Source organism: Perca flavescens, chromosome 21 (assembly GCF_004354835.1).
Source record: "Perca flavescens isolate YP-PL-M2 chromosome 21, PFLA_1.0, whole genome shotgun sequence".
In the NCBI taxonomy this organism is placed as follows: Eukaryota; Metazoa; Chordata; class Actinopteri; order Perciformes; family Percidae; genus Perca; species Perca flavescens.
Genome location: NC_041351.1, coordinates 24358195 through 24379640, shown reverse-complemented (window position 1 = coordinate 24379640; position 21446 = coordinate 24358195). Strand labels below are relative to the sequence as shown.

Below are 21446 nucleotides of genomic sequence, written 5' to 3'. Positions count from 1 at the left end.
AATCTGGTCCGGCATGCGCTCCTGATGGAGAGGGTGGACGGAGATGGAGTGGGGGGAGGAGGAAGGGGCACAACAGGTGCAGGTTGTGCGTTTGGAGGCGCACGCTCCATGGCTGCAGCAATCCTCTCCAGACTTGAGGAGATGCGCCCGAGAGGCCGCAGCAACATCGCCACCCGGCCAAGACGGGCAATTATTACTTTGCCGCATCTCGGACAGCTCCCGCTGGCATGCGCCAGGCAAATCCGCCGTTATAATAGCAATCCGCCATGGAACAAGCGCCTGCTCTTACAGGGAATGTGAGATGACGCTCTGATTGGTTTATTGCACGTTACGCTCAAACCACACCTAGCTACTTCAGACCAACCCATTTTAGATTTGCGTTGGGCGCAAGAGTCCTTTATCCCGCCGGTATAATAGCAACAGCGTCCGAGATCCGCTCACAAAGCTACTTGCGTTTCACGTTTGATACTTGCGTTTCAGATCGTTAAAATAGGGCCCTTAATGTATTATTTAAAAATGAGTGAAATAACAAAATACCTGCAGTTTAACCTAGCACACATCTTATTTACTGTACAAAAATAAACAAAGTTAATATGCAACAAGTGATTTCTTGTTCCTCCGACTATGTTGGTAACGTGATTGGTCTTTTTACATGCAGTGTAAAGTGTAAGACAACAGGCTCGTTCGAGATGAGACAGGTCTGGGCAGAATCGATCACCGGCAATCGCCGCCCAATGCACGACGGTTAGATTTGTGTCTGACTTGATCCCGACTTGCTCTGACGTCATGCACACGTGGGCAACGATAACCTCATGAGATCAAGGCGGCCGCAGTTCTGAGACGCAGGCAGTGCAGTTGCTTTTCGCTTTTCACCGACTGCAAGACCCAGGCGGACCCAGGGCATGCTGGGTAACGCCGGCCTCTCAGCTGATCTAACAGCTGATTGGTTCAGACTTGACTCAATATGATGACGTTTTATATAAACTTTCTTTTATTTTGAATTGGAGGGTTTTTAATTAAATGTGTCTGATTTAAAGGCTTATTCTGTACAAACGACATGTTGTGTGGCTGATAGTGACATTAAGAAGTCAGAGAGACATATCCATTCAGATTACAGATCATCCACAGTGTGTTGTTAATTAAAATCAGCAAGAGATCGCATGTAGAGCATTTTGACAGCTACTCTGTCATAATCAAAACAACTGGAGACACATACACAGACATAACATTTCATTAAATTGGAATAGGACCACAGTGTTTCTGTCACTTCCTGTTCAGCCTGAAGGCTGCTGGAAACGGCTGGAAAATGTCCGACTTGACAGAAGATTTTTGTCACCACTTTACAGGCGAGGCGCAGTTCATCTCGAACGAGCCTATTGCTAAAGTGAATGCAGGATAACTGATTTGCACGTGGGAAGCTTATGTAACATTAGCTGGCATCCTATCAAATGTATAAATTGGAATATCAAATGAGCACTGCAGGTGTTTTGTTCACACAGGCTCTCTTTATTACTCTGCATGTGTGCGAGTGTGTATGCGTGTGGGCTCATCTGTGTGCATCATAATTGTTTTTGAATATCTGTGCCATCTTGTTCGGTTGTAATGTTGTTTGTTTCTCTCTCCCTCAACCCCTGTAGAGATTTTACGTTGCTACGTCTCGCCAGCTAAAGCGTCTGGAATCAGTCAGCCGCTCTCCCATATATTCCCATTTCTCTGAGACCGTCACTGGCTGTAGTGTAATCCGAGCCTATGGCAGACACTCTTCCTTTGTTCTGATGAGTGATATGAAAGTGGATGAGAACCAAAAGAGTTACTACCCTGGTATAGTGTCCAACAGGTAAGTGTCCTGATTCAGCCCCACAGAACAGCAGTTATGTTCCAGTATTGTTGTCTCCTCTATCTTTCTGTACACAGCCACTGGTGGGATGGATTAGGCCTGTTGGTGGAATTGTTTGACGGGAAATACACTTGTTCATTTTCTTGCTGTTGCAGTTAAATGGGGAGATTGTTTATCCGTATGGATAATACGGAGCTACAGTGCAGCGGGTTAGCTTAGCACAAAAAATGAAAACCCGACACTAGCTAAGTGTAAAACTGACAATTTGTGATTTTACGTGCAGGACGTCTTGTCCGGTCGCAAAATATATTGCACCATCCCCATAAAAGAATTTCAATCCTGGTTGGTTTAGAATTTGTATTTGAGTGAAAACAATGGAATTGTGCTTTTTAGCAATCTGGAGCATAGAAATAGAATACATATTCTATTTCCGTGGTCTGGATTGGGTGCATAGTTCCGTGTATTCAATGGAGAAAAACTGCAATACCCAGTTCATTAAAATCTTTGAGATTACAGCTTTTATTTTATTATTATTTTACCAAATATTCAAAATGCATTCTAATATTGACTTGTTTCCCTCTGTATGACACAACCCTGTAGCAATTGCAATTATTGCATGATGGTTCAGGACCAAATGTGTATTTCATTGATGTCATCTACAAAAGCAAGTTAAAGGCTAAATAGATAAAGTGGCTTTGGCAACATTGGAATTTTAAAACTTTGCTGCAATCTTTTAAAGAAACAACTCACACATCCAAAAATTCTTCTGTGCAAGTGCGTTGGAAACATGGAAACAAAGGAAATAATCCTGCAATCTGCTGTACTCCTCTCTTGATGAAGGTCCAGAGGGACCGCAATTGAAACGTTAGTTTTTGTAAATAAAAAAGGTGATGCTATAGCGAGAGTAGAGTGCGGGATTTGTTCCTTTGTTTCCAAACTTTGCTTCAATAAAATGCAGTCCCTTTGAATTTGTCAACAAAACTGTCAAATTGTTACGTGACAGTTTGAAAACAGGGATGTGGACGTCCAGTTCTCATGCCATGTAATATTGCTGCTTACATAAAGTCCAGATTAAATGCATTTGCCAATTTGTGTTAATTTGAAATGTGGCATTTTGATGTGACAGCCAGTGAAAACGTAAGGACCCAGAAACTCTTTAAGCGGATGCTGTTTGATTGAACATGTTTATCAACCAACTGATTGGATATATCTGAATATTGACGAGTCCAGCTTTCTCTGGACGGAGTGCCCACATACTAAGTAGATCTTGAACAAACAACTCTTGCATTGCAGCATTATGCAGGCTTGCCATCAACGATGCACACTGTAACACTGATTACTTATCTAACAAGTGCAGTAAAAGTAATCAAGCAAACTCCATTAAGTAGCTAAATAGGATTTCACTTGCTACAGTGTTCACATACCATACAATAATATACTCTAATAAGGGAAGAAGTTCCACTCTCTCGTTACTTCCGGCTTCTGAACCAGTTGCAGTTCCACTCTTGATCCATATAGGGGGTGCTCACAGGCGAGTGCTGAATGAATGGGACTCTATGGAGCTATACCCCTCAAAATCCACTTTTCTCAGGATATCATTTTTTGTCTAGTAATTTGAATGTTGCTTTCGAAAGGGGAGGCAAAAAAAATACACACTGCTGGGTGTTAGATTTTTTTAAAGTCGCTTTTTTGTTCTAAAAAGCCTTTTAAAATGTCAATGACGTCTTACACATCGTGTGTGCCAGAGATACTGCTTTACGTTAAGCTCTGAGTCACTTCCTTTTTTCTCTCGAGGCATCGACAACACAGCTGACAGGTTAGGCTCTCCCTGTCAATACACGTGCTAGAAAGAGTTTTGGTTTGCTAATGTTTTAAAGACCACGCCAAAATATTCACTCTGACATTCTGGTTCCGCTTAGGATGCCATCAAGCGTGAATGCTAGCATGTTATGGGCAACAACGACTCAACCTGTAAGAAATCAAAATGGCTTAAATACTCGTTCATTCAACTTTCGACCTATAATCCATGAACTTGTAAAAACTACAATCAAATCTGAGATTTCTCAACGACAATCAGGCGAAAGAGACATATTTAGCCGTCTAGCTCCATAGAGTCCCATTCAGTTTGCACTCGCCTGTGATCACCCCCAGTGGAACTCTGGTGGAACTGCAACCAAATTCAGTACAATGGGGCTAAATAGGGAGTGGAAAGGCTTTCCGAAGACCGGCTTTGGCAAAACACAGCTAACAGAACACATGATGAGACATAAACCAGGAATCAGGGAAACATTTAACACAATAAAGCAGGAAAAAACTACAACCAAAACCGCAATCATGACATAAACATTATTTAATGTATCAGTGACTATCACCACAGATTGTTTTTAATCAGCAATTAAAACACCATCAGACGTACAACATGCCTGACACAATATGGGACTTAGTGCTAATTTATCCTTATATGTTTTTGCATTTACATATTTATAGCAAAAGCTGAATTCCTTGTTCTCCTATTAGGTCGGACTTTTAACTGAACCCCTGCCGTTACATTGTGTCATACAGGTGGCTCGGGGTGCGTATTGAGTTCATTGGGAACTGCATAGTGTTGTTTGCTGCTTTGTTTGCTGTGACTGGAAAGGACACTCTGAGCCCAGGCCTCGTGGGTCTGTCAGTGTCCTACGCTCTACAGGTATGTTACAAACTAACTGCTGTAATTTGATCAATCTGTAGCATTTAACTGTTTACATAACAAGTTATGTAAATCAGCAATCCGTTTTGTTGATACCAGTAGGTACGTCAGGTCAATCAATATGTTACCAGTAATGACTTATACTGTATTTCAAAATAGGTAGCATTGACTCAATATTACCCATGTATTTGTATATGTAGACGACATTTCAACGAACCTATTTTTCGTTAAAGCTGCACTAATCACTATTTTTATAATAGCAATGGGTCAAATTACTATGGGAAATGTTTAAGGGGTCGCTCGAATTACCACCCAATTCTGCAGTTCAACCAAGTAAGAAGTCTTTTAGCCATACATCTACCGGTACCTTAAAACAAAACTGTCGACGCATCCACATGATACAAGCCTTCCGTGACCCCCATGCCATATAAAGATGTTGCTATGCCAGAAACTGACGTTCATTACTGTAATTTCAAAAAGTTACGAAATAAAGCTTTAAACTAACCATTTCAACCATTTAACCATAACTTTCAGCCTTATCTGTTTGGACCTCTCTGCTTAGCTTTCCAACATGTCCATGCACTCTCAATTGTTACAGCTGATTCCATATGTGGATATATTTTTAATTGAATCGTAATTTATATTTTTCCAAATTAGTTGAGCTACCACAATCTTTCTACGTACCCCCAGGCAACAGTAGAAGTACCTACAGTACTAGGGATCGGTGAAGTACATTATATGGCATTTAAATAACACCTGCCTGTATTGTTTTTGTAGGTGACCATGTCTCTGAATTGGATGGTGCGAATGACTTCAGATCTGGAGAGCAACATAGTAGCAGTGGAGAGAGTGAAGGAGTACGCTGAGACCAAGACAGAGGTATCTGGGACTGTGTGTGTGTGTGTGTGTGTGTGTGTGTGTACGCGTGTGCGTGTCTGTGCATTCTTTCAAAAGTAAAATAGTGTTGGCTTTGCACTGCAGTTAAAAAGTAGGTATTTACCCACATTCTAAAATAACTGTCCTGCTGCCAAGTCATGTTCTCGAACAACACAGGACCTATAAACTATAACTAGAACCAGAGATGTTAGATTACCTTATGCCAACAAGGGCCCCTCTGTTACGCAAGACAGACAGGGCATTTGTACTGTACACAGTGTGCCTTTTCAGCAGCCATCACATTAAGTGCCCCATTCTATAGCTGGTATAGCTGTTAGTGAAAGCTTTTGTTTGGAGCATCCAGTGTGTCTCAGAGGTAAAATAAATGTTTGGCAGCTCTGAGTGACTCTGCACACACTCAAGCCCAACTCTGAGTTTTTCGAGTGATAAACAAATCAGTTCTGCTAAAAGCCAAACAGGCTGATGAGTTATTCAGGAAGTTTTCCTATTCAGAATTGCTGCGTTTGTGTTCACAGGCCCCCTGGGAGGTGGAGGACAAGAAGCCCCCACCTGAGTGGCCCATGGAGGGGAACGTGGAGTTCCACGACTACAGCGTTCGGTACCGAGAGGGACTGGACCTCGTCCTAAAGAACCTCACACTGAGCGTCAAAGGAGGAGAGAAGGTGGGGAGGCTGTGGTGAGACATCAATATGTAATGATGATGGGTCAGTAAGGTTCACTTATCACAGGTGTGTGTGTGTGTGTGTGTGTGTGTGTGTGTGTGTGTGTGTGTGTACAGATTGGTATTGTGGGCCGTACAGGGGCTGGCAAGTCCTCCATGACACTTTGCCTCTTCCGATTGCTGGAAGCTGCAGCAGGAGAGATCACCATCGACAAGGTGAAGATATCTGAAATAGGCCTGCACGACCTGAGGTCCAAACTCACCATCATTCCACAGGTACACAACACACTCACATCCACATTCCTTACAAGACCACTGATGAGTGAGTTTATAATAACCATCATTGATAAATGGTAAATGAATAGTTATTTTATTATTAACAAACAATGAAATGGTCATTTATAAAGCCTACTAATTATTAGCAATGTTATAATTGATGTTTTTGATTTTATCATCAGTTTAGTGTAATATAAGATCATTAGTTTATACATTTAGATATACATACTTTGTCAATGGTTAGTAATCGTTCTGTAAACCATCTATAAACATTCTTTTGTATGACTATTATAAAGTTGCAACTAATGCTTATAATAATTAGTAAAAGATTATTAAGTGGTTTATAAAGCATCAAGTAACGTTAATTTAGCCCCAATAAATCTTTTTTGGTGATCTATAAAAGAGATGATTTATTGATTATTTGTGCACTGATAATAGCTATCTAAATAATGTTTATAGATGCTTTACAAAGTATTTATTAACCATTAACAAGTTATTATAATAGCCATCCAAATAATGTTTTTTAACGGTTTACAAATCGTTTGGTAATCATTAACAAATACTAAAAGTAATATATCAAATGTTATGATGTGTACAACAATAAACTGTCAAAATATGATCAGTTATAGCATTACTTATATTTAGTAAACATTATTCATATTATTCATATATTCATTATAAGTTTATATGTGTTGACAGTAAAATAACTATTAGCTGAAGTTTAATTAGTGTAGTATGAGGTGCCCTGCTTCTCTGCGCGCTAGGCTTATTTTTAATTTCACGTGGCAGGAGGAAGAAGAAGCTACTTGCTTCTTCCTTTTTTTAAACCAGGCTGGCCCTCAGAAAAAAAAGTCAAAACTGAGGCCTTCCTGGTTCATTAATCTGCCGCCTGTAGCGCTCACAGATCTTTGGACTATGCTGGCGGGCCCGCAGCCCTCAGGGAAATAATGAGTCCAGGTTCTCTTTCCTGTCGTCCAGCCATAAATTGACCATTTATTAGTGATGGTTATTATAAAGTGTAACCTGGAGCCTCTGATTTACTTTACTCTACTCTGTTGATCTTTATCACAGTTCTTTCCATGATATAATTCTCAACAACAGCATTTCTGAAATTGTGTTTCAGGCAGGCAGTGGTTGTTATCCACTTCTCTGAGACTGAAGCGAATTGAGACTGACCCAGGCTATCAGTTTTCAGTCTTTATGCCTGCTGGCTCTAGCTCCATATTTCATGTAAAGATATGAGAATGATATTGATCGTCTCAACTATTCCTTTAAAAATGGATTAGTTAATCAACAGAAAATGAACAGCAGAAAAACATTTCATTCCAGCTTCTCAAAAAGATTTTGTTCTATTGTATATGATTGTAAATTGAATATTTTTGGGTGTTGGTTAGACAAAACCAATATTTCTTTCTTGTGCCAAAGACTTCACCTTGTGCTCTGGATAGATGAGCATTTTAAACTATTTCCCGATTGAATGTGAAGTGTGTCTGCACATGACTCAAACCTACTACCCAGCAGAATTTCTCTCATCGGGTTTGTTTCTATCTTCTAAGCCCACAAAGTCTTTTCTCTGCTACAGGAGCCTGTGCTGTTCTCAGGTACACTAAAAATGAACCTGGACCCCTTTGAGAAGTACAGTGATGAGGAGGTGTGGAGAGCTCTGGAACATTCTCACCTCCACAAGTTTGTCAGCAACCAGCCAGCAAAACTGGAGCTGGAGTGCTCAGAGGGAGGAGAGAACCTCAGGTCGGTTCAGAGGGAAGGAGACGCAGTAAACCAGCATTTGAATAAATAGTTGTAGCTAGTAGACAAACTGAAGGTTGTTGTGTTGTGTGCCGTTGTATCTACAGTGTGGGCCAGAGGCAGCTGGTGTGTTTGGCTCGAGCTCTCCTAAGAAAGACAAGGATCCTCATCCTGGATGAAGCTACAGCCGCTATCGACCTTGAGACAGATGATCTTATTCAGTCCACCATTCGGACTCAGTTTGAAGACTGCACCGTCTTTACCATCGCTCACAGACTCAACACAATCATGGATTACACAAGGTTCAACATGCATAAATATTTCTTTTTTTTTCTCCACCTTAAAATGTTTAACATTGTTAAGGAAACTATTCAAACAGAGTTCTCCATCAACAGCAGTCAGCTAGAAGTACACAGAACAATGAATGGAATAAGGTCTCAAACCTTCTTAGTGATTGTCAAAAAGCATTCTGGGATATCGAGGACATTCAATTCAATTCAATTTTATTTATAGTATCTAATCATAACAGAGTTATCTCGAGACACTTTACAGATAGAGACCACACTCTATAATTTATAAAGCCCCAACAATTACAGTAATTCCCTCAAGAGCAAGCATTAGCAGTAGCTATTGCGACAGTGGCGAGGAAAAACTCCCTTTAGGAAGAAACCTCGGCAGACCCAGACTCTTGGTAGGCGGTGTCTGACGGTGCCGGTTGGTGGTGTGATGAACAGTGGCAAATAATAGTCACATTAAAGATAGCTAGACATTCAGTGTTTCTTACCAAAACTCTGGTTGTATGCTTTAAGAAACATGCAAAGTGCATTTCCTTCCTCACAAAATATTTGCAAAGCAGATATCTTAAAACCTGCATTGTTTACATTCATGGTAACTTCTAAGTAGTCTTATTTTTTACTATTTTCAACTATTAAATTAATCACCAACTATTTTGATAATTGATTAATCAGTTAGAGCTTTTTTTTTTTATTAAAAAAAGGATTCTCGGATTGCAGCTTCTTAAATGTGAATATTTTCTAGTTTCTTCACTCCTCTATGACAGTAAACTGAATATCTTTGAGTTGTTAAAAGAATCGTTAGTTGCAGCCCTTCTACCTTTGCTGGCACACACTGTGTTTCTTGGCATGTTACCACCAGCTGTAGATGAGTGAAATAGTGTGATACCATTGGGAGGAATGTGAAACATGTCACATGCATGTGTCATACAACCACCTGCCAACCGCATGACATCCCAACTTAGCATCTTGTTATTCTGTGTTTGTTATACCTTGAACTGCCTGCTTTGGCAATACTGAATGCAAATTGAATTTGACAATATGCAACATATTAATGAGATGCATTTAGCTTTTTTTTATAGCATTGCTCAAAAAAAAGACCCAGGCTTTGTCAATGACTCATTCTCTCCTCTGTCTTCTTGCAGAGTGCTGGTGTTGGACAAGGGACAGGTAGCAGAGTTTGACACTCCTACAAACCTCTTATCACGGAGAGGAATCTTCTACGGCATGGCTAAAGATGCTGGACTGACACAGTAGAGCTGCATTTTGTCCCAATGTTACAAACCAGGGTTGAGGATGAACTGGGGTCAGTCTGACTCTGCATTTCAAACCTGGCAGTTGAACTGAAGAGGACATTTTTATGTGCACTTGGTATTTCTTTCAGTGTACTTACTGCTGGTTTTGAATTAATCCTGAATTCCTTTGCAGACATGGATCAACTAGCAGTTGCAAAAGTCTTAGTGATTGTCTGAACCTATGGTTTGAAGCCGCATCAGGACATGTACATACTATTCTGTAATTGTCTTAAGTGTCTGCATTGTCCTAGGTGGCAAACACTGTCCCTTTGGGATGTGAATAGGAAAAAACAAGCCATATGTGCAAATACTAGTTGATCCAAGTCTGCTCTTTAGTGCCTTCTGCCAGTGGGATAAAGAAAGCCAGTGAATGTATCATTTTCTAATCGGCGGTCTGCTGCAAAACAAACAACAACAAAAAGGAGGAACTTTTTTATTTTATTTTTTCTACAAAGAAAAATATTGTGCCACTGTACTTTCCTCATAAGAAAAAAAGCATACACTTTATGATAAACCCACTTATTTTTGTACTGTACCATTATTTATGCTACTTTTTAAAGAATTGTCTCATCTAGGGAAGTTTGCTCAGTTACATTTTGTGATTCTTTTGTGAACCAAATCTATTAAAACTTGAATTCTGTACCACCAAAATATGAAATATGATAATGCTTTTATTAAAAAAATAAGGAAGAACAATGTTTGTGTGCTGTATGTGAACTCCAGGTAATCACATCTAATGATCAGATTTAAAGTGTAGAACACATATAACCAAAGCCCAGCAGTGACATCCAAGTAAAGCAACAACTCATTAAGACTGTGATGTGTGTAGATTTGTAATGCAGCATAGTTAAAGAAAAGTTAGACTTTAATCAAAATGTGTATTCATATCCTGTAATACCCATTTACTTTTAGGTCAAATGTCTTAATTTAAGACACAGCAGAACTCATACACACTCAACACGTTTTTAAGTGCACTTAGCAAATTCAGAGCTGTTTTATTTGAGTGCACTGGTAGCTAAAATCATCATTGATATACATAAATGGGGTGAGCAAAATATTGGGAACACCTTTTTAGAAAAAGAAACTGTAAATGAGAATGTAATTATTCCAGTCATCCACTAGAGTGCACTCTAGGCCAATCAGGGATCCAGCAGAAGTATTTCTGTCTCCAGTCCCTTCACTAAGACCTTCTCTCACTATCTCTATCACTTAATCTAAACTTGTGTAACGTTACCTCACTCGTGAATATGTTAGGGGAAGGTTTTTACCCCCAATTTCCCACTTAGACTGACCCCACACAGTACAGCACCATAGCAGGACTAAGGAGACGAGTTTAACTCAGATCCCTGGCAGCAAGATGTCTCTTGCCCCACACAAAGACACACACTGTGGCTTGATTTTTTTACAGCGAAGCTGCGGTTAGCATTTCTCAATGTTTTCCTCCAATTACTGATTCCGTACACACACTCTCTTTGTCTCTACAACATGCCAGAACGGACAGATGGTGATAACCCGGGATGTATGAGCGCTCGGCTGCCAGCTTGCTCAGTAATGTCCCTGCCTATGGGCACAGCTACATGAAATGACAGGGAGGTTTGGCTCTGGCTGTCTTCTGACTTGCCCCATCAGTTTGTGCTGCAGGCGCAGCAAACAGAAGTGAGAGGAAGATTGAAAACAACTTCAGCAAAGTGGTGAGCTCAATGCTTGTCAGTCAAAACCAAGCTGATAGGTATTCTGGATGTTCTTTTTGCTATTTTTAGACCACCCACAGTTGTCTTAAAGGAGAAAGGAATAGTTCAACATTAAGGAGAATACGCAAATTAGCTTTCTTGCAGAGAGTTCAAATAGAAGGTCGATATCACAATGTCTGTACGCTAAATAAATATGAAGCTACAGCCAGCAGCTGCTTAGCTTAGCTTAGCATAATGAACATGATATTTGTCTTGTTTTTTATATACATTTTATTTGTTACACCAAATAATACATGATAACTTTTCCAAATGAGGAGCTGTTTCATTTTTCTGGCAGGAAACCTGTTTTTACACTTATTGCACTTATTACATTACAAATATAACATTCCAACACCTCTGCTGTTAGCCACTTTGCTTTTCTTTTGTAAGAATGCCATCAAGAACTTTCTTCATAGTGAAGATACTGTGGTACTCTGTGGTAGTAGATTCTCAGGAATGTCTTTTGCCAGTTCCAAAACTGGTGCATGATGTGGTATCTGAGCTGCTCGGAGCAGAGTTCTCCAGGAGTCAACAGTTGATGGTGGTGAAACCATAGACAGTAACATAATGGCTGAAGCTTCTGGGCCTGAACAGTGAAGCCAATGCGAAGTGCCTTAAATCTGCATTCTATCTAATTTCCAGCAGGGGGCGACTACACAGGTTGCAAAAAGAAGTCCGTTTCTATTAGGGTTTAATCCCAGGAAACGGGATTCCCGGGGAAATCTGATCAAAACCATTTCCCGTTTCCCGGGAAAGGTTATGACGGGAAACGGGAAATAAAATAAAATAAAAAAAGGCAAGGAGTGCGTGTCTATTGTTCTCATACGGTAACGTTGATGCAGGCGACGGTAGCTACGGTAATACAGGCTCCCTAAATCATTACACAGGCTCAATGCATTCATTCATTAAAGATAGGCCTGTCTTTTTGCAGTGCACACTGCACACAATTGTACATTTCTGAGGATCATTTTCTTAAATTTTTTTTGGCCCTGCCCTAATAAAGACATATTTGGTTAACTTCGAGTGATTATTCCCGTTTGCAGCCTCAACAGCCACAGAATGGATTAACGTAATGGTTTAAGAATTATTCAGTGATTTACTTAACCATATTTCGTTAGTTTTTATTTCTATAAAACATTGATTATATAAGGGTTGCCTAGATTTTCAGAAGACAAGTCCCAGACATTCCACCTGGCATTTCATAATTATTGCTGCAGCAGATGTCACGCTGCAGCACGCAGCTCACTTGAGCACGCAGCAGAATTGATCATAGCAAACTGTGTTGATGATGGACATAAACTGTGTTCTTTAGTCCTAAAAATGATACAAATAATATAAAAAATGTCAGTTTGGGATTTTTGGAACGCATATTTGAATGATATTGATACATTACTTGGGTAAAAACAAACCAGAAAAACACAGCCATTTCCCGGCCATTTCCCAGGATTCCCGGAATATGGGCTGTCTATTTCCCGGGATCTGATTCATCTCATTTTCGGGAAAAATATTAAACCCTAGTTTCTATAGAAGTCTATGGGAAATTACCCTATGTACCTTTTATGTACTTGATTTATTACCTAAATAAACATTTTGATAATGAGTTTATGGCCTCAATAGCGAGTCAAGTCTTCAAAAGATGTTCATTTTGTAAATTATGGTCCCATTTATTTTAAAAAAGACAAAAAAGCAGGGGATGCTTTAGGGCTTGGCTACGCGCCGAGCTATCGATCAGGACAGAGGCTCTGCATTGCTAACCATGGCCTTGTGTAGATTGGAATAGCTGTGAACTTGCTTTTGGGTGTTGTCTGTGTTTTAATTTTAAACTTTGACCATCTTACTGTGTGTTTTTACTTCATCAAAGTTAATTCGGACATTTTGGTCGCCTAGATATGCTTTATTCAGCGTTCTGTAAGCTAGCTAACTACTGCTAACGTTATCTGATAACTTAGCTAATGAGGGAATGTTTGCAGTTTATTTGTCCTGCTGCACATGCTTCAGAAGGGTTGAAAATCAGAAACTTTCCCTCTTTAGCGTTTAGCTTAGTGCAGCGCTATTACAACCATAGACAACACTGGCTCGGCCCTGTCATCCTCCCCAGCTAAACCCTCTCGTCCAAAAAATGCTTGTTCACAGGTGGCCATATTGGTTCCACGTTGACGCCAGCACAGTTACAACCTAAAAGCAAAACTGACATTGATGAACAGTCAAATTCATCTTAACTAATCTTGACTAAATTAAATAATGATCCTTATTGATACATTAAGTTAAAGATAGCACTTTAGATATACTGACGAGTATTAATACAGAACCAGCAGTACTTGCCTTGTCTGCCAGTAAATGATCATGAGCAAACAAGCTGCTAGAAACAGAAGGAAAACAGATAGTCTATTCCAGACTTAACTAAATCGCTGAAATTGAAGAATGTCCCCATGGCATGTAATTTATATATATATTCTTGCAATTATTTAGGCTCAAACATCCTTTTTGTAAACTATTCGTGTTAACTACAACCAGCTGCGACTCTGCAAAGGTTATCATATCAGAATATGTCCCACAAACATGGAGGGTTACAAAAATCATTACTAGACTTTGCCACCTCAGGTGGTACCAATAAGTGATATTTGAATCTGGGCCCGTGGAATATACCCTTGTTTCCACTTTTTGTGCTAAGCTTAGCTAACTGGCTGCTAGCTTTAGCCTTATATGTGGCATATGGGCGTAATTAGCTATCAATCTTCTCATCCTAACTTTCGTCAAGAACCCAAATAAGCATATTTCCCAAAGTGTCAAACTATTGAAAATGATAAACATATATAAGATAATTTTTTGGCATTTTAGGCCTTTATTTGTATAGGACAGATTAGACCTGAAAGGGGTGAGAGAGGGGGAATGACAGCAAAGGGGTGACAAAGTAAAATGAAACCTTACATTTTTTTATCACAATAAAATAAGCCATTTACATATAAGACATTTTAAATACTTAAAATGTTTAAAGGAGTAGTTTGTCCTTTTGGGAAATGTACTCATTAGCTTTCTTGGAAAGCAAATTAGCGTATTTCCCAAAATGTCTAGTTATTCCTTTTTTTGGACCTTTTTGTGTGTCCAGGTCTCATGTTGGAGTGACTTTATGTTTTTTGTTTTGTGTGTGTGTGTGTGTGTGTGTGTGTGTGTGTGTGTGTGTGTGTGTGTGTGTGTGTGCTGTGCTGTGCTGTGTAAAAAAACACCAAACCAAACCAATGATTGCACTGCAAATACACACTATGTACATGGTACAGTAAGCTCATTATCAGGTGCTTAATGGTCTAATATCAGCTAAGCTGAGCTTCTGGAGTTGTTTGGTTTGATACTGGACTCACAAAGCTGGTGACCAAGACCCAAAAACTTGCAACTTAGCCTACATTGATCCATCTCATCTAAATTCACTGGGGTGTGCTTTAATTCTTTAAATTACAAAGCAATCTAGTTGAGGAAAGTTTCTCGTAGCTGTTCCTTTTATTAAAGCTTAAATCCTCAAATAACCTTTCGCCTGAGGGTGTGCCATTAGATGATTTTGTGCTTTTCAGGGTTCCTATTATTTTACTGACATTTTCCCGAGTCAAGAAATAATCATTTCCTATGTATTTGTAGCCCCGAGATGTATCCATCTTCATCGGGTTTGACAAGAGATTATTAATTTCTCCTCCGTACCAAACCTTTGTTGCCTAGGCTACATGACAGGTTCAGACTGTGTGAGGGCCTTATAAAGTGAGCCGACTCCTACCTGTCCGGGCTATATTTTGCCTTCATTTATTTAAGCAATATTAAGCTCTTCAAATGCATGTAATGAAAAGTTTGTATATGTTAACAAGGACTTTTGCGGTTGAGACCTAGAAGAATGGTGGGTTTGATGTCAGTCCATAAATCACAAGAAAGACCCCAACACACAGTACTGTAAATATAGCTCTTCAAATAAGCTGATATAGTTAATCATACATGCAGAATGTGTGCAGTTGTTTGTCATTGGCAGTGAAATAGAGCAAATGTAATCCTTCTTACAGGATTGAGACCTGCAGCTCTGGAAGCTCGGCAGGCTCGAGATAAACAGGCTTTATTTATTTGCTGGTCACACACACACACACACACACACACACACACACAGAGTGAGTCCACTGCTGTTGTGTTGGAAGGCAGTCTAATAGCTCGGCTGTCCTCAGCTGAACTGTTGAGAAAACCAGTCGTTCACACAGGAAAGGAATGAGCAGCGCAAACTATAATTACACCTTCATTCATTAAATGCTCTGCCAACGCACACGCCCACTGGGGAGCACATCACCTGATCTTCAAAGTATTTTATTTATTTTTTTTACTTGTATTGTCCTCATCTCACCTCTGCTCTCCTACTTGACAGATTTGAAAAGGGATGTATTCAAAGTTGTGTTTGCTATTTCAGGTCCAAGACATGAAGCCAAACTCATACATTAAAACGTGTGAGTGTTGGGTGATAACCTGTTATGATGTTGCAATTCAATTTTGTCAATGTAATGTCCTGCTGCCTGTGTTCGCAACGAACTGAGTCCGTTTTTCTGGAATGTGTGCGTCTTGAGATTCCCATAAATCCACACAAAGTGGTTGTATTGGTGTGTACAGTACAAAGACATGCTTTGTAGAATGTAGAGCATGTATACTGTTAAGTTTAAGTCCATGGCTGAATGTTGGTGAAAGAATGGAAATAGTTATGCAGCAGCAGTCACATATCACTGGTCAGATGTGGAAAAACTCTTAATCAATATAACATTTACTGTACTGTACATGCAATGTTTTACAATGTTATATTGTCTGTCTTTGCAATATTTCTTTTATTGTGAGCTGGGTTTTAAAAAGTGAATTTCAGACTTTTAATTAACATTAATAATTCCAATCTTTTACAAGAAGTTGAATAAGCGTAAGGAAAAACAATATAGAATATACAATTATTCAGTCTATTACTGTGCCCGAAAAAGCTCTAAATGTAAGCATCAGTGCTCCCTCAGTATTTCAGTTTGTTCTTTAAAATTGCATGCAGTCAGATTTAAATAGATTATATTTCATTTTGCCATCAAACTTACCAAGGTAATGCACCAAACTGGGGAGAGTTTGTTTATTTTGACTTATTTTAAAAAATTTACTCTGCATTTATTATTGTTGATCACAGTTCAAAGAGGATTATTTCCCCCATTTCTTATTTCCTTTCTTTATGACTGATCAGTTTGTTAAATGTATTATGTGAAAGAATATTACTGAACATAATACAAACAGCACCAAAATTACCAGTCGCCTAATGTTTGTTGAGCACATCCTCATAGATTCCCTGTGGGATGAAAAGTACTATAAATATTAGTATTTTGCAAGAGCCTATTGTGTGTAATAAAAGAGATCCAAATTAAATATAATTTCTCTGCAGATCTTGGTATAACGCACCTACAGACTCTACTCATCAAAAACAGATGTGTTGAAATGATCATACTTAAAAAATAAGGAAATAATCTCTTTCATTATCGAATGGATAAGATTTAAAACAAGAGTGATGCATTAAAAATGTTCTATTCTTTCAACAGGTAAGTAAACATATATTGATTCACGTATTTACATATCGAAATAATTCAGACGTTACTGTATAGTCATAGTTTACCTTTATAGTCAGTAAATATTAAAACCAAAGTACATGAACAGCTTAATTTCAATTACTACAACTAACGTTATGAGGTAAACGAAAAACATGCGGTGCCTACTTTTATATTGAAAGAAGTGGAGTTTGCTTACTGCTGGATACACGGTTAAATTCAAACATTCTCAGTTTATGTTTAAGGCATATGTAGCCTAGTTTTAGTTCGATCCTTTCATCGCAATTGTTAAATAACGCGTATGTATATTTTTTTAAAGCAACGAAGCCTGATGTCTCTTCTCTCTGTGCGTCTTTGCGCACAGCGCGCTCAGGCGCCGCTGGAGCCCGCAAAGGGTTAAACGGGGTTACCAGCGATCCTTTTAACAGGCAGGTGCCCCGCCAGTCCCAGTCCAAAGCTTACCACCGCCTATAAAAAAAAAAAAAAATAAAGGTTCTTTCAACATCTCAGGAGCAACTCATAACTGTCATGTTGCGAGGAACTTGGCGAGTCATGGTAATGATGGCTGCAGATCGTTAGTATAAATAGAGCATATCCGCTGCGGAAGAGGGATACCAAACTGGATAAATCAGCTGACACACATCGTCCTGACTCGCAGACTCACCTACTTTTATAGACTAGTCAGAGAAGTGGAGTTTGCGTACCGCTGGATCACAGAAATCTCAAACTTAAAAAGAAAAATCCTCAGCACTTGTTGAGCTGTGTTTCGCTCTGGAGATGTGGTGGATGCTGTTTCCACGGTGGATCTGGTTCCTGGCGTGTTTGTCAGTGTGGATGGAGCACCAGGTCGGAGTTTTGCCCCACATCACCTATTCACACCCGGGGATCTGCCCCAATGACATGAACCCCAACCTGTGGGTGGATGCCATGAGCACCTGCACACGAGAGTGTGAATCTGATCAGGTAATGCCATTAAAGTAACCTTTTAGAATGAAGCATTCTTAACTGCTAGATTCAGTTATTTTGCAGTTCCTTTATTACATAATTGATATTGTATATGTTTATATTCGCTTGCTGCTCTCAATTCTAATTAATATCTATTATGCCTTTTCATTTTTTATCATTGTTTACTTTATGAAAATGCCTCCCAGATGCCTGCAGCCTCCTGCATCTGTAACTTTCTCTTCTCCTCTTACAGGAGTGTGAGTCCTTTGAGAAGTGTTGCCAAAATGTGTGTGGGAATCGGAGCTGTGTGGCAGCCCGTTACCTGCACGGGGAGAAAGGCCCCATGGGAATGCCCAAGGAAGCCACGTGCACCAGTTTCATGTGCACCCAGCAGGGGTCTGAGTGCGACATCTGGGATGGCCAGCCGGTGTGTAAGTGCCGGGACCGCTGCGAGAGGGAGCCGCACTTCACCTGCGCGTCTGATGGCATGACCTACTACAACAAGTGCTACATGGACGCAGAGGCCTGCTCCAAGGGCATCACCCTGGCTGTTGTCACCTGCCGCTTCCACCTCACCTGGCCCAACACCAGCCCCTCGCTGCCCCAGGCCACCACTCTCCGCCCGACCACTGCTCCTCTTCAGGCGACTATCCCACCTCCCACTGAGCCTCAGACACCCGTCGTGGTCAGCAGCCCCGCCCACCAGACTGTTAATGCGGGTGACACAGCCAGCTTCCTGTGTGACGTGACGGGGCGACCCCGGCCTGACATCACCTGGGAGAAGCAGCTGCCAGAGGGGGTGGAGAGGGTAGCCATGAGGCCCAATCATGTGCGAGTGAACATGGTGGTCACTAACATCGGTCAGCTGGTCATCTACAACGCCCAGCCGCATGACTCAGGCGTCTACACCTGCACCGCTCAGAACCCATCTGGCTCAGTGCAGGCCAACCACCCACTGACTGTGCTTCCCACAGAGCCACCCAAGACCCCCGAGCCCAAGAATGTGACCCGCTGCCTGCCTGAGGAGTGTCTGAAGCCCCCTGATAACCCAGAGGATTGCGGTAGCGAGATGGAGAAAGTCAGCTGGTACTACGAGCCGAAGACCAACAACTGCTTCTCCTTTACCCACTGCCACATCAACAGCAACAGCCAGCAGCCCAGGAAGGTGCTCGAGACGTACGAGGAGTGCATGCAGTGCTGCGGTCCCGAGCTTTCGGGCCCCTGCGGGCTCCCCAGCCTGCAGGGCTCCTGTAAGGCCTACGAGCCACGCTGGGCCTACAGCAGCACCCTGCGGCAGTGTCAGTCCTTCATCTACGGAGGGTGCGAGGGCAACGACAACAACTTTGAATCTAAAGAAGCCTGCGAGGAGATTTGCCCCTACCCGAAAAACCACCACTGCAAGGCCTGCAAACCGAGAGGCAAGATAGTGACGAGCTTCTGCCGAAGCGACTTTGTTATCCTGGGCCGAATGACGGAGCTCACAGAGGAGAAGGACTCGGGCCATGCCCTGGTGACTGTGGAAGAGATCCTGAAGGATGAGAAGATGGGTCTCCGCTTCTTTGGCAAGGAGCCTCTGGAGGTCACTTTCCTCAATATGGACTGGAATTGCCCGTGCCCGAACATCACAGGTGCTGCTGCTGAGGGACAGGTCATCATTATGGGCAACGTGAGCGACGGCATGGCCGTCCTTCAGCCGGAGAGCTATGTGGGGGCTTTCAGCCCTCGCCGTGTACGGAAGCTGAAAGAGGTCATCTCCAAAAACACGTGTGACATTCTCAAAGCGATCACCAACAGCCCTCAAAAGGGTTAGGATTAGGGACATAATGTGTACATAAAGTGTAGACTGCCTTCCGAACATTAATTGCAGTAACATTTAAAATTGTAGGACCATTGTTGCTACATTTAATGGATTTAAATGGTTTTTGAAAATTTTCAGGAGTTCCTAATGAGGAGCCCTGTTACATGACATTTTGTCTTTTAATGTGGTCTGTTCGCAGCGGAGCTTTTCTGTTATGGTGCGGCCATTGGTGTAGTTAATTGAAATACCATGTTTGTGAACACGCGAGGCATCCATCATGATCCTCTTGTTGCCTTAATCCCCCAGACTCCGACTTCCCTCATGCCCTCTTTTGCCTCCAGCAGAAATGGAGGTTGCAGACTTGCATTGAAGCACAAAACAGACAAGAGATTGAGTTTGTTTTTTTATTTACTTAATTTAAGGGTCACAAATCTTTTGATTTGTTTATTTGCCGTATTTCCAACTGGCACTTTTAATATCTGAACACTCTATACATACTTTTATACATGTACCCCTAATTTCTCAGTTTTCATGTTGTATAAATGCATTCATATACCTGTGCAGGGTTTTGCACATACAGTATGACAAGGTAGATTTGGTTCATCCAAATGAATGAGTTGTAATATATTTTTTAACCACCACATTTTCTCGCAGTCAGTCATTTATTTTTTATCTTCTTGCTATTACTTTTTGGCTATTTATTTTCATGTTAGCTTTTCTTTTATCTTGTTTTTGTACTTCACATTCTTTCTAAAAAATAAACCGACATTTTGTATAATTTTGAAAAGAAAATAAAGATTTGGGATTTTTCATCAGTCTCCTTTCATTGATATTTTTTTCATATCTGTGTACTATTGAATTATTATTATATATTTTAATTCCAGGTACTGAATTTTATCTTTTGAAGCTTACAGGACACAATGACTGTGTTGAAGTTACATTTTTAAGTTGAATATTTAGTGTAGAGGGGGACAGAGTGGCTGGACCTGTGTGGTTACTCTGACAGGCTGTGATATAACCCCAAAACAGAACCCATCCATTATAAAGACGCATGTGGCATTGTAAAAACTTCACCCTATTTTGCTTTGCCTCCATGATCCGTCTAATTGGGGAAGGAGCCCAAGCTGTAAACCTCAGATCCAATCCCATACTAGAGTTATGTGTTTCATGCCGTGCCAGCAGGCGTCTCTGGGTTACTAGGAACAGGCCTTGGTGGGCTTCGACGAGGGTGCTCTACTTCCCAGATGAGATTCTGTTTCTCCCATCCAGAGCGATGAGGGAGGCAGGATATCAGCCCATGTACGATGTTCCTTTACTGGCAAAACCACCAGGGAGCTGAGACCTGCACTTCAGCAGCTGTTGAGACTCTGGAGCAGAGAAATATTAGATCTGCAGCACCTTGGATCACTTCAGAAAGCAATATAAACAAAGTTCAACAAACCTACCAACAGACATTTTATCACTTTTCGATACACCGTTTCAAAATCACACACTTCTTATTTTTCCCTCACAGGTATGTATTTAGAATTCAGCTCCTGCACTGCACAAATTCTGAGGTCAATGGGTTGGACTGGTTCATTCTCATAGGTAATACTGTTGATGGTTTCATTTGTGATTATCTATAGCTGATTTGGTTAAGAGCACTAGCATGATGGTGTGTGAGTGCTCTTCAAAATGCTGCTTTAAAAATGTGAGTTCAA

The 21446-nt window shown here is 40.7% G+C and overlaps 2 protein-coding genes across 3 annotated transcripts in view; both read left to right on the top strand.

The window, feature by feature from the left end:
* Positions 1-10390, top strand: part of abcc3 (ATP-binding cassette, sub-family C (CFTR/MRP), member 3) — a 65551-nt gene extending 55161 nt beyond the window's left edge. The window contains exons 24-31 of one of the 2 annotated variants that reach the window (XM_028566962.1): positions 1638-1837; positions 4400-4526; positions 5304-5405; positions 5939-6085; positions 6202-6360; positions 7943-8109; positions 8214-8408; positions 9545-10390. In XM_028566962.1, the coding sequence (XP_028422763.1) occupies positions 1638-1837; positions 4400-4526; positions 5304-5405; positions 5939-6085; positions 6202-6360; positions 7943-8109; positions 8214-8408; positions 9545-9656 (1209 nt within the window). In that variant the 3' untranslated portion in view covers positions 9657-10390. Of the gene's footprint in view, positions 1-1637; positions 1838-4399; positions 4527-5303; positions 5406-5938; positions 6086-6201; positions 6361-7942; positions 8110-8213; positions 8409-9544 lie in introns of those variants that run through there. The other variant, XM_028566964.1, reaches the window with a different exon arrangement.
* A 7132-nt stretch (positions 10391-17522) lies between these two features.
* Positions 17523-20414, top strand: wfikkn2b (WAP, follistatin/kazal, immunoglobulin, kunitz and netrin domain containing 2b). Its single transcript, XM_028568208.1, has 2 exons — positions 17523-17966; positions 18202-20414. Exons 1-2 carry the CDS (start codon positions 17781-17783, stop codon positions 19756-19758), a joined length of 1743 nt encoding a protein of 580 aa, XP_028424009.1. The 5' UTR covers positions 17523-17780; the 3' UTR covers positions 19759-20414.
* The last annotated feature ends 1032 nt before the right edge of the window (positions 20415-21446 follow it).